Source organism: Prinia subflava, chromosome 7, assembly GCF_021018805.1.
Source record: "Prinia subflava isolate CZ2003 ecotype Zambia chromosome 7, Cam_Psub_1.2, whole genome shotgun sequence".
Classification (NCBI taxonomy): Eukaryota; Metazoa; Chordata; class Aves; order Passeriformes; family Cisticolidae; genus Prinia; species Prinia subflava.
The window spans coordinates 30,140,280-30,153,024 of NC_086253.1; the positions used below are offsets into that span (position 1 = coordinate 30,140,280).

Here is a 12,745-nt window from a genome sequence, read left to right on the forward strand (position 1 = left end):
GCCTGGCCACCGTGGCCTCCCACCGCCTGCTGACCGCCAAGGCAGGGCAGCCCGCTACCCTTGTTCATTTACTCTGAAGCGTTATTTACAAACGAGGCAGCGCTTTTTGTAACCGGGTGTTCTGAAGCTCTTGCAGGCCGGTGTTACGGTCGCCATCCCTGTTTCAGAGGAGGATGAGGAGGGAAGCAGCGTCGAGCACCGGCCGCTCCCGGCCCCGGCGCCCTGCACGTGGCCGGAGCCGCGCCCTGCGCCGGGCGGGGCCGCTCCGCCGCCCGTCCGCAATTCCGCGGCCGTGCCCGCGGCCCCCGGCCCGCCTGGGACCACCAGACCCCGACAGGGCACCACGGGCTCCCGGGCGGCTCTGCCCCCGCCGCCGTGCCCTGCCCGGCCCGGAAAGAGCGGCGGGCGGGCGGTGGGAGGAGCGGCCGTGCCGGGAGGGTGGGGCCGGGGCGGGCTCCGGCGGGGAGCGCGGCCGGGCCCGGGCCCCCGGAGCGAGCGGCCGGGATGCGGTGCGGGAAGATGGCAGCCACGCCGGCGGCCGGCGCGCCGGGCGCTTGGGGCGGCGTGCGGCGGCGCTGCCAGCGGCTGCTCTACTGGGTGCCGGTGCTCTTCATCTCCAGCATCCTCTGCTGGTCCTACTACGCCTATGTCACCCAGCTCTGCCTGCGTGAGTGCCGCTGCGGCGGCGGGGGGCGGGCGGGACGCGGGTGGGCACCGCGCCCCTACCGGGGGAGCGCAGCCGGGCGCAGGACACGGGCACGGGCGGCCGCCTCTGCTGTTTGTGGGCGCCGGGGCCGCCCCCGGCTGCTGCTGCCACGCCCGGGCCGGGGCTGGGCTGGCTCGGACCCCCGCACTCCGGCCCCCTGGGCGGGCGAGGGACATCCGCGCTGCCCGGTGTCCCCCGCGCTGCCCGGTGTCCCCCGCGCTGCCCGGTGTCCCCCGCGCTGCCCGGTGCCCCCCGCGCTGCCCGGTATCCCCGCGCTGCCCGGTGTCCCCGCCGCCATCGCGCGTGGTTTCCCTTGCCCGCCAGGAGGGGGCCGGGCGCACGGGGCTGTTCACGGGCGGGGTTCCCCTCCGTGGGGCGCGCAGAGCGGGGCTGGTCCCAGCCCCGGACTAGCGGGACTGGCTATGCAGGTGGCTGAGCAGAGCTGCCCGTCCCTTCGGCGCACACACTCACACATGTACACACACACATGTGCACAGCCTTTTGAGGGCGGACGTGGAAGCAGGAATAGGTGATAGGATATCGGCGAGTCTCCCTCTTCAGCCGTCTAGAAAATGCCCGGCTGTCACAACTCCTTGATCCCTTCCTTGCCATCGGCACCCTGCCACGGCATTCCGAAGTCATCCTGAGCACGCACCTTGCCCCTGATCTTGGCGTCAGGCGGGTCGTTAATTCCGTTCTGGAGGCTGGCTGCGATGTGAGCATTTGTGTGAATTAGAGCAGCCAAGCCAGAAGGATTCATTAAATGGCCAGCTCACCAGCCTCCCGCGATTTGGAGAGGTTTTTTCTCCAATTTTCATTCTGTTATGGTGCATCTTGTAAAAAGCCATTGGATCTGATTTTTAGAGGCAAATGTGTGGCATACTGATATTTCGGTAATAATGTCATAATAATGGCACACAGGAATATAAGTTAGCTCTACTTAGTTTTCAGCTGTTCATGGTGAAAATCTCAGCAGTCTAGTACCTAATTTTTGATTTTTTTAAATTGTATACAGAAAACTGATAGATTTTTTGCCCTATGGATGCTTGGCTGAGCAGTTGAGGCTGAGTTTAATGCAGAAAGTCATTACCAGGCCTAGCACCTCTGTTTTTTGGAGCAGTATCAAGACTTGCCGTAGTTCCTATATAGTAGGTTAGGCTTTTTGCCTTTTTTTTTCCTTTGCTAGCATAGTTCAAATCTATTAGTTTTAAACATCACTTTTCAGTAAAGTTTCTATACCCTCGTGAGAGGAAGAATGAAGTATCTACCTCCAGCACAAGTTAAAAGAACAGGGCATATGCCTTTATTAATATTCAGCTCTTTATTAAAGTGATCAGCTCATTATTAAAATCATCAGCAGGATTGCAAAGTCCGATCGGAGTTTTCCACACTACTGCAGCCATCTGAAGGAGCAGGTGCTGTCCCAGTGGATGCTGAGTCCTTGTTCCCATAGAAACAGCTGGCAGTTCTCTCTGGTCAACCATCAGAAGGCAGAGTATTGGCAGTCAGCTCTTTGCCCTCAGGGAAAAGTTTCAAGAGTTTCCCATTCTCTGCATCAGTCAGCTCAGCTGGCCGGTTCCCATTCCATTCAGGCTCCTCACAGGTCATGGCCAATCTTCAAACCAGGCCAGGAGGTGCACCCACTCCCCGCTCAGCCAGGGCACTATCCAATTCTCTTCTGACGAATCCAGCTTCCTGTCCTGGGGTGCAGTTTCCCCAAAAAAAACCTCCCAGGATCCACGGGGGCGGCCCTGCCCTATCTGCATGTCCAAATGCATATGCATTTGTCCTGGTCATAGCCGAAGTTACTCTTGCTAAATGAGGTAGTTACAAAGGACAATAGGGCTATCTAGGTGTGGGCAGCTTCTTTTCACATTTCAATTAGGTAGGGAAAAGTTGCCAGGCAACTTTCCTTCAGGGCAGCTCTCCCTACTCAGATTGTCTGGGGTGTGGGGGGTGTTACTCTAGCCAGGAGAGGGTCAGTTGTGGGGTGGTTGTTTTGTTGTTTTGTTGTTGGTTTTTTGTTGGTTTTTTTTTTTCGTTCCTAACAAATCCCTCCTCTATTTCTTTGATCGGGCTGTAGCCCGCATCAACTTGCAGCTTCCTACTGTGTATCCTCTCAGTAGACACTGCTCAAAGAAATTTAGGAGTTCTCTAGGGGAATTGCTCAGCGGGAGACTGAGCAGATGTGGGAGGGGTGCCTTTAAACTTGGTTTTTTTATCAGGAATTAAGACACACTCGATAACAATTTAACTAGGGATAGGTCTCTTGGTCTCTCAATTGTTGTCTACGTAGAAGAGGTGGCAGGTGGTCCTGTTGGGTCTGGTTCGGCATCAGGGGCGGTACTGGTCCTGTGACTCCGGTAACGTGGGTCTGACGTCTCTCTGGAGTTCGCACTGTGGTATGTGTGGTGAGCAGCACCTGGAAGAGACTTTCATAATTTTCCTCTTCTTAGTTACAGAATTGCAGAATCACTAGGCTGGAAGAGACTTCTAGGATTAAGTCTAACTCTAATTACACGATGTCACTAAGTGCTACATCTACTCTCTTCTTACACACATCTAGGAATGGTGACTTTACTACTTCTCAAGGCAGAATTTTTTTTTTTTTTTTTTTTTTTTTTTTTGGCACCGCTGAAGACTGTGTCTTCTTGTTCTATCAGTTGCTGCTTGAAGAACAAGACTAACTCTCACTTTACTATAACTACCTTTCAGGGAGTTGTAGTGATAATGTGTTGCCCTGGTTTTTCTGAGATTTTTTTAAAGCATTCTACTTATTTGTAAGATGGAGTCAGTTCTGTAGCTACTGTTGCGATATTAAGGTTCAGTCTTTCACTTTCTCACGCTTTGGAACATAAACAACCTTTCTTGTTTTTGTTCACTGTCTTTTGCTTACATATTTCCAGCCTGAAAACAATGTTGGTTGACAGCTGGCATAGCCAGTGGGGTGAAGGGGTAGTAACCCCAAGATCCAATGTGCTTTCAGACCCACAAAATTATAAAAGGAAAGAAATAAACAGGCTGGCCCTCTTTTTCTCGGTGGGGAGCAGCTTTCACTGAAGACCTCTGCCTCTGTGTGGTTGATTATTGCGTTCCAGGCAACAATAATGTTACTTCTGAATCTCTTTTTCTCTAGGCTAAACAACTTCAGCTCTTCCAGCTAGTATTTATAGGGCTAGTGTTCTAAGCTTCTCACTAGCTTTGTTGCTTTCTTTTGACACGCTCAAGCATCTTAATGTCTTTTTTAAACTGAGGGGCTCAGAACTGGGCACAGTACTCAAGGAGTGGCCTCACCAATGCTATGTGTAAGGAAAGGATGACCTTTCTGCTCCTGCTGGCCACATTATTCTCAATACAGCCTACGATATTGTTAGCTTTGGCCATCAGGGCATACTGCTGGCTCATATTTAGTTGGTTATCAACTAGCACTTTCAGGTCTTTTTCTGCTTGGGTACTGTCTAGCTACACTACCTTCAACTTGTAAGGTTGCAGGGGGTTATTGTGGCTAAAATGCAACACCTGGGATTTGGACTTATTAAACGTTATCTTCTTGGATTTTGCTTATATATCTAATCATTTTAGGTTTCTCTACAGAGTCTTCTTACTCTCTAACAGATGGACACGTGCTCTCAGCTTAGTGTCGTCTGTAAATTTACTAATGAAGGACTCAATACTTTCATCTGTGTTATTAATAAATATAATAAATAGAACTGGCTTCAGCACAGACTTTTGAGGGACACCACTGGTGGCTGGTTGCCTGCTGGATGCAGCACTATTCGTTACTACTCTCTGGGCTTGGGTATCTAGCCAGTTCTTAACTTAGCAAAGAGTGTTCTTGTATAAGCTGTGGGAAACAGTGTCAAAGACTTTGCTGAAGTCTAAATAGACAACATATACAACTTTTCATGTATCCACCAGGCGGGTCACCTGGTCAGAGAAGGAGGCTAGTGGGGTCGAACACTACTTACTTCTCTTAAACTCATGCTGGCTGGGTCTGATACTCTGTTTATCTCATCAGTGCTGCACAATAGCTCTCAGTATAAACTGCTTTATCATCTTACTCGGTACTTTGGTAAGGCTAACTGGCATATAATTACTAGGCTCTTCTCTACTCTTTATGAATGGGAATTACATTGGCTAGCTCTCAGTCATCTAGAACTTCACTAGTGAGTTGAGACTGTTGGTAGATGATAGAGTGGCTTTGCAAACTTATCTGTTAGCTCTCTTATCTCTTTGGGATGGATTTCATGTGAGTGGGCATTCAAGCAAATTACTACTTCTCTGACTACTTTGTTTTTGATAACAGGAGGACTATTCTGTTCTTTAAAAATATCTACTGACTCAGTATGACCACTGTCTTGAAGACAAGCTGTCTTCTCACTAAAGACAGCAGCAAAACAAAGCATAAAGCACTTCTGCTTTCTCTTTGTCTGCAATTACTAAATTTCTTCTTACTTTGAATCATGTTCTAGATTGGCTAGGGGTTCTCTAGCGAGAAACTGCATAGGGTGATTAATTCTAAGTCACTTGTGTTCATTATTTTAGAGTCAGTCAACTAGTGTTAAGTCTTCTGGCTTAGCAATTTTTCTTTTGCAGGATCAACCTTTGAGACTTCTTTTATTAGGGTAGCTGTTACTGCAACTGTTTGCAGGCAAGTTGGTTATCTCTTAACTACTGGGTCTAGTAGTTTTGAGAGGTAGACCGTAGACTTTGATTCTCACTATCAGGGATCTATAGTCTCTCATGCTTTGCTTCTTTTTTTTTTTTTTTTTTTTTTTTTTTTTGTCTGAATTTTAGCTGGTGTCTATTAAGGGCATCTTATGGTCTCTTGGGTGTCACAGTCTATTTTTTTTATTTTTGCTATCTGGACTATCCGGGCTTCTTCTGGAGTGAACAGAACTATTAGAATAGAGTTTAACTCTCTCTAGAAATAACTATTTGGCCTCAGAAGCTGGTCTAGCTGGTTAGACATTCCAATGGGGTCTTCTACTAAACCCTCTCTCTTTCTTAGAGTCTTGGGCTTCAGGGGCTGTCAAAGGTGCATTTATAAATTTTAATCTTTTTAATTAATCTATAGGAACTTTTCTAAGGGGAAAGACCTCCTCTGTTCTTGGTGCTTTGGATTGGGTGTTGTAATCTGTCTCTTCCTCTAAAACACCAGGTAGAGGGAGCAGTAGTGGAGACAGGCCAAGAGAAACACTGGGCAGGGGTGGTTCCCACTCGCAAGTGGGGAAGTAAGGGTATCACAATTGGTGAAGGGGAACTGTTGGAGAGGTTAAGGAAGAGACTGGAGGTACAGCTGGGGTAGGAGGGAGAGTTTGCATATTTTCACATTTTCATTACTTATAGTTTTCTAGCCAGCAGGCTGCATAAGATAGTGGTTTTACATCAGGGTCTTCTTGGGCTTAGAGATGTTGGTTTAACTGGTTACACATTTACTGAATTCAGGTCTTACACTATGACTACTCTCTTTGTAATTTTAATCTCAGCTATATTCTTTTACTATAATATGTCATCTTAACTTTATCTGGACTCTTTGTGGTCTTTTAAGGATATTATTGGTCTGACAATTGTTCTAGGGGGATGTTAGGGAGAATCTTCTTTACTGTCCTTTTGGAAGGGTCTGCTTGTTTACTATAACATCATCTCAGTTTTTAGGCCTTAAAATAAAAGGAAAAAGGAAGTACTTTAACAGTGCTTCAGTCTAAACTGGAATATTCTGATTGGCAATCTAAACTTTAAGATAACTAAAGGTTGTCTGATCTCTCACAACTAAACATTCTGAATCTCTTTGCTGAACTTTAAAGGGTCAGAATCTAATTTCTTGGCAACCCACTTTTGACACTTTTTCGTCTGTCTCTTTTTAAAACTCTCTCTTGGCTCTGACACTTACTGCTATGAATCACACCCATTGTTTTCTGCTAAGGGTATCTCTCTTAACTTTTCGACTTAAGTCTGAACTTCTTTCTAGGCTTTCTAGGCTTGGACCCCTGCTGAGTCTTGTTTGAACTCTCTAACTTCACAAGGCTTAGGAGGCTTGAACTCCCTGCCAGGCTGAGGTCGAACGTCCTGCCGAGCCTCACACCTGAACTCCGGCCAAGCCCCCCTTGCCCCCTAGGCTTAGGAGACTCGAACTCCCTGCCGGGGTGAGGTCGAACGTCCTGCCGAGCCTCACACCCGAACTCCGGCCGAGTCCCCTTCGCCTCCCTTTCCTACAAGGCTTAGGAGGCTTGAACTCCCTGCCAGGCTGAGGTCGAACGTCCTGCCGAGCCTCACACCTGAACTCCGGCCAAGCCCCCCTTGCCCCCTAGGCTTAGGAGACTCGAACTCCCTGCCGGGGTGAGCTCGAACGTCTTGCCGAGCCTCACACCTGAACTCCGGCCGAGTCCCCTTCGCCTCCCTTTCCTACAAGGCTTAGGAGGCTTGAACTCCCTGCCAGGCTGAGGTCGAACGTCCTGCCGAGCCTCACACCTGAACTCCGGCCAAGCCCCCCTTGCCCCCTAGGCTTAGGAGACTCGAACTCCCTGCCGGGGTGAGCTCGAACGTCCTGCCGAGCCTCACACCCGAACTCCGGCCGAGTCCCCTTCGCCTCCCTTTCCTACAAGGCTTAGGAGGCTTGAACTCCCTGCCAGGCTGAGGTCGAACATCCTGCCGAGCCTCACACCTGAACTCCGGCCAAGCCCCCCTTGCCCCCTAGGCTTAGGAGACTCGAACTCCCTGCCGGGGTGAGCTCGAACGTCCTGCCGAGCCTCACACCTGAACTCCGGCCAAGCCCCCCTTGCCCCCTAGGCTTAGGAGACTCGAACTCCCTGCCGGGGTGAGGTCGAACGTCCTGCCGAGCCTCACACCCGAACTCCGGCCGAGTCCCCTTCGCCTCCCTTTTTGTTTATCTGGCTGCTCTTTTTGTTTGCCTTTTTTTGCTCATAAATCTTGCTTGCCTTCTTGCTTGCCTGTCTGCTTTCTTGTCTGTTTCCTCACCTTTATGCCTGCTTTCCTGCTTGCTAATGATATCTTATTTGCTTGCCCAGATATGCTTAAACTCTCTTGGGGACAGCCCACCTGCCTCCTGGGACATCATGCCCTATCCTGCCAGGGGCTTCCCACTTGCCCTATTAGGGATCTTCCTTGCCTGCCTGTCAGGGCATCCTGCCCTGCCCAAGACTTTCTACCTGCCCTGCCAGGGACTTTTTCTCACCTGCCTACTGGGGCATCTTGTTTTGCCATGCCGGGGACATTACCTTGCACCTGCTCTGCCGGGGATCTTTCCTCGTCTGCCTGATGGGGCATCTTGCCGTGCCAGGGATCCTCTTTCAATTCCCTTCTGGAGCAGCCCTGCCAGGGACCTCTCACCTGCCCTGCTGAGGATCTTCTCTTATCTGCCTTCTGGAGTAACCCTGCCAGGGGCCTCTCACTTGCCCTGCTGGGGATCTTCTCTCGCCTGCCTACTGGAGCATCTTGTCTTGTTGTGCCAGGGACATTACCTTGCACCTGCTCTGCCGGGGATCATCCCTCGCCTGCCTGATGGGGCATCCTGCTGTGCCAGGGATCTTCTTTCACTTGCTTTCTGGAGCAGCCCTGCCAGAGACCTCTCACCTGCCCTGCTGGGGTCTCCTCTCACCTGCCTTCTGGGGCAGCCCTGCCAGGGGCATTACCTTCCCTGTTGGGGATCTCTCATCTGCCTTCTGGGGCAGCCCTGCCAGGGACATTACCTTCCCTGTTGGGGATCTCCTCTCATCTGCCTTCTGGGGCAGCCCTGCCAGGGACCTCTCACCTGCCCTGCTGAGGTCTCCTCTCACCTGCCTCCTGGGGCAGCCCTGCCAGGGACATTACCTTCCCTGTTGGGGATCTCCTCTCATCTGCCTTCTGGGGCAGCCCTGCCAGGGACCTCTCACCTGCCCTGCCGAGGATCTTACCTCACACCTCAAGAGCCTTTGCACGCTCGATGGGGCCCTCCCCCAAGGAGGCGCCTCAGTCACTCTTCTATGCCATTCGCTTCCCGCCCGTTCTCGGCCGGCACCCTCTCGGGAGACCGGAAACGCGATACTAGGGGGTCCACTTTCGCTCTGGGGGTCCGAGCTGCCGGCCCCCATCTCACTCAAGCACTCATTCACTCGCCTCCCATTTCCGCCACGGATTTATCTCACCCATCTGGCGTTCTTCTGCTTTGCTTGGTCTCACGATGATCCCAGGGCCGATCCAGCGCTGATCCCAGGGCCGATCCTGCGTTCTTCTGTGCTGCTTGGTCCCACGCTGATGCCAAGGTCCGGGGGTAGCCAGCGATTCCCAAGGATCCCTCGAAGCAGATGATCGTCTTCTTCGGGGGTGGTCCTTTGTGGGCGTGGCTATCCCGGACGAGTCCCCAATTGAAAAGAACAGGGCATATGCCTTTATTAATATTCAGCTCTTTATTAAAGTGATCAGCTCATTATTAAAATCATCAGCAGGATTGCAAAGTCCGATCGGAGTTTTCCACACTACTGCAGCCATCTGAAGGAGCAGGTGCTGTCCCAGTGGATGCTGAGTCCTTGTTCCCATAGAAACAGCTGGCAGTTCTCTCTAGTCAACCATCAGAAGGCAGAGCACTGGCAGTCAGCTCTTTGCCCTCAGGGAAAAGTTTCAAGAGTTTCCCATTCTCTGCATCAGTCAGCTCAGCTGGCCGGTTCCCATTCCATTCAGGCTCCTCACAGGTCATGGCCAATCTTCAAACCAGGCCAGGAGGTGCATCCACTCCCCGCTCAGCCAGGGCACTATCCAATTCTCTTCTGACGAATCCAGCTTCCTGTCCTGGGGTGCAGTTTCCCCAAAAAAAACCTCCCAGGATCCACGGGGGCGGCCCTGCCCTATCTGCATGTCCAAATGCATATGCATTTGTCCTGGTCATAGCCGAAGTTACTCTTGCTAAATGAGGTAGTTACAAAGGACAATAGGGCTATCTAGGTGTGGGCAGCTTCTTTTCACATTTCAATTAGGTAGGGAAAAGTTGCCAGGCAACTTTCCTTCAGGGCAGCTCTCCCTACTCAGATTGTCTGGGGTGTGGGGAGTGTTACTCTAGCCAGGAGAGGGTCAGTTGTGGGGTGGTTGTTTTGTTGTTTTGTTGTTGGTTTTTTGTTGGTTTTTTTTTTTTCGTTCCTAACACAAGGAAGTGAATTGTCTGCAGGGTTCTGGAAGTTGCCTGAGCAAGCCTGAAAAGGAGAGCTGTAAGCTGACACAAGGAGAGCAAGGATGTTCCAGGGAAAAGCCACTCTGTAGTTAATGTATGCAGCCTTGTGCTAGGTACAGTAGGCTTGTTCTGGGCACTACGGCTTCAGTATTCTACTGTATTTTTTATTCTGCATGACTGTATGATGGAGGAAGGTTGGGTTTTAGCTTACCTGGCAGCAGGTACCTCTTTAGGAAATTACATCCTTGAAACTTGCTTCAGAATATAAACTGCTTCTCTGGTTGCTTGAGAACCCCTCAAAGCAAAAGGCCTGCAGTGGGAGGGGGAGGAAGTGGAATCCTGGGGCTTAGCTAAAGCATCTTTTACTGGATTCCCTTCAATGGACAGGGGTGATTTGTTTGTTTGTTTGTTTCTTTGTTGTTTCCCACCCACCCCCACACCTTTCAGTGGGAGCTGGCTCACCACTTTTTTTTTAATTCAGTGTAACAGTCATCCACAATCTCCAGTAATTCCATCTTTTATCTATATCTGGATGTTTTCCCTCATTTTTGGCATATTAAAATAAAATAAGCTTATGTCTTGTCTTAGTAATGAATATTTAGTGTAAACAACAGAAGGAATAACTAACAACTCTGGGAACAAAAGCCAACGGCAGGAATAGACTGTTTGCATTTCAGTGCTTTGAAGCCAGCCTGTCTATTCAGTGCATCTTTTATTCCTGCAGCACTGAATGCTAAAGAGGACGTATATAGCTGAGGTTTTTTCTGCAGCTTTCTGTCATTGAGGCTGGCAACATACAGGAACAGTGTTAACCTTTGTGCAATAGGACTTTGCAAGGACTTTACGCTGTTGTAATGTAAGTGGTCTGTTTGAGCTTTTAGTAATGAGAAAGTGTTTCAAATGTAATATTTTGAATGGGTTTGTGGGGGGGTTTTGTTAGGTTTTATTTCTTGGGGTTTTTTTTTAATTTAATCTGAGCATTATAGGAGGGACTTTTTTCTAAAGAAATCTACTAAGCTAATTCCTTATATACTAAAAGTTGAGTAGTTACAGTTTTGAATAGCATTTTAGAAACAAAAAAGGGGTTTAGAAACAGAAAAATGAATCCACTGTTTTTAACACTAGCATTGCCATGTCTAGAGTTCTGTCTCTATTATTAGTGGATTCAGGTAAGTGCTCATGCAGCTTTAACCTTTAACAAGAAGGAGAAGGGGAAAGGTGTTGAACACTAGCTGTTATAAACGCCAGGACAAATTTATTGCCAAATTCAATAGTTTGGTTTATTAACATCCAAATTACAAAATTTAGAATCAAATTATAACAATTTCAAACAATAAAAACAAAACAATACGAACCCCACAAACAGCGAAACTTACTTGACAGAATTTCTCCCGGGAAAAGTTGAGCCAAGGGTGACCCCAGAGACACAGGACCTGGCAGCCGGTGTCTCTAGCTGGGTTCACAAATTTGCCATGTTCGAGGCTTGGTTTTTATACTCTTTATTCTGCCTCTGGCAATATTTCCCCATACTTCCCTTTGTTTCTTGGTTAGCTATTCAAACCCAAATTCGTCTCCGGTCGGATTGAAAAAGAGCTCCCCTCCCAAGTCCATGTGTTAATATTCAGTTTTTATGGATCCTTATAGTTGATGAATGTTCGAGATATGGGTGATATTGTTTGATGGTCTGTGAAAGTGGCTCCCGAGGTGTGAGTTGCTGATCCGGCTCATCTCAACAGGTCCCCTCCCAATACTTGAGAAGGCTGCAAAGTCTTTTGTTCCCTTCTGAATGGAGACGCCTGATTTTCAGGGTGCTCAGTTTCACCATCTGCTGCAGAAACCTCCTGAAGCATAGACTTTTACCTGATATAAATTTATACAGCTTTATAATTTCCAGTTTATCATAAGAACATGAATTAATCATCTCACATTTTTCACAATTCCCCCATTTCTTTTCTTTTGTTAACCATTTAATTCATGTTCGCATCGTCATCATTTTAGATTTTTCTTTAAATCTACTTAAAATTCCTCTCTTGAGTTTCTCGTTCCTTGAAGAAACACCTCACCAGCGATTCTTTAACCATGTTTGCCTTTTCTGCTTTTCTTCTATCTTTCCAATTCCCATGTCCCTGACTGCCTTTGAGTGCCAGCCAGTTACTTGTGTCTTAACAGGGGTAACCTTTTTGGAGGAGCCATATGTCACAGGGCTGGCCCTTCACCGAGCGCACAGCCTGGTTCACACTCCCTAGAGTGATCCGCAGAAGCTTCCCTCTGTCTGGCCCAGCGTCTGTCGGGTGGCAACCGAACAACGGGGAAGTTTTTCTCTTTGCGACAGCAGGGGCTCTCTGCTCGGACCCTTGGGGTGGTTCGGGCGGCATACCTCCTTTTAAAAGCTCCCCACCGAGATTACTTTACTTGCTCTGCCACACACGGCACTACCTTAGTTCTACGGCACTCAGTGGCTAACACTTGGGCCTTTAGATCCAATTTTCCCTTTAACCCCTTTTTTCGTATATTGAATACCACCCGGGATAATCAGGTTCTATCAATCCCAAACGTGTGGCACAGTCTAAGAATCGCATAGTCAGAGTCTGTTCTTCCTCAGAACACCTGTGGCATAGCCCCAGCGACCTCTACCCCCACTTGCAGTGCACCACCCAAATTTCAAGACAATAATTGCATTTGAAATGGATATATGGATTGCAGGGGCATCCAGGTTCAGAGCAGCGAATGGATATTTCTTCTGCCATTTGTTTCTGATATCCTGGGGGTGGAGTTCCTTCTCTTTAAATTTCTGGAGCTCCAGATTCACCCTTCCTGATGTTCTTCCGTACTAACACCTGTTAAAAACAAAACAGGGGAACCCTCCAAAACTGAGGGGT

General features: G+C 49.0%; 1 protein-coding gene across 1 annotated transcript in view; it reads left to right on the top strand.

Moving 5' to 3' along the window:
- The first annotated feature begins 429 nt into the window (after positions 1 to 429).
- The window catches only part of ZDHHC2 (zinc finger DHHC-type palmitoyltransferase 2), a 57,598-nt gene continuing 45,282 nt past the window's right edge, over positions 430 to 12,745 (top strand). Inside the window, exon 1 of the mRNA XM_063402031.1 lies at positions 430 to 667. Within this exon, the coding sequence (XP_063258101.1) occupies positions 505 to 667 (163 nt within the window). The 5' untranslated portion in view covers positions 430 to 504. The remainder of the gene's footprint in view (positions 668 to 12,745) is intronic.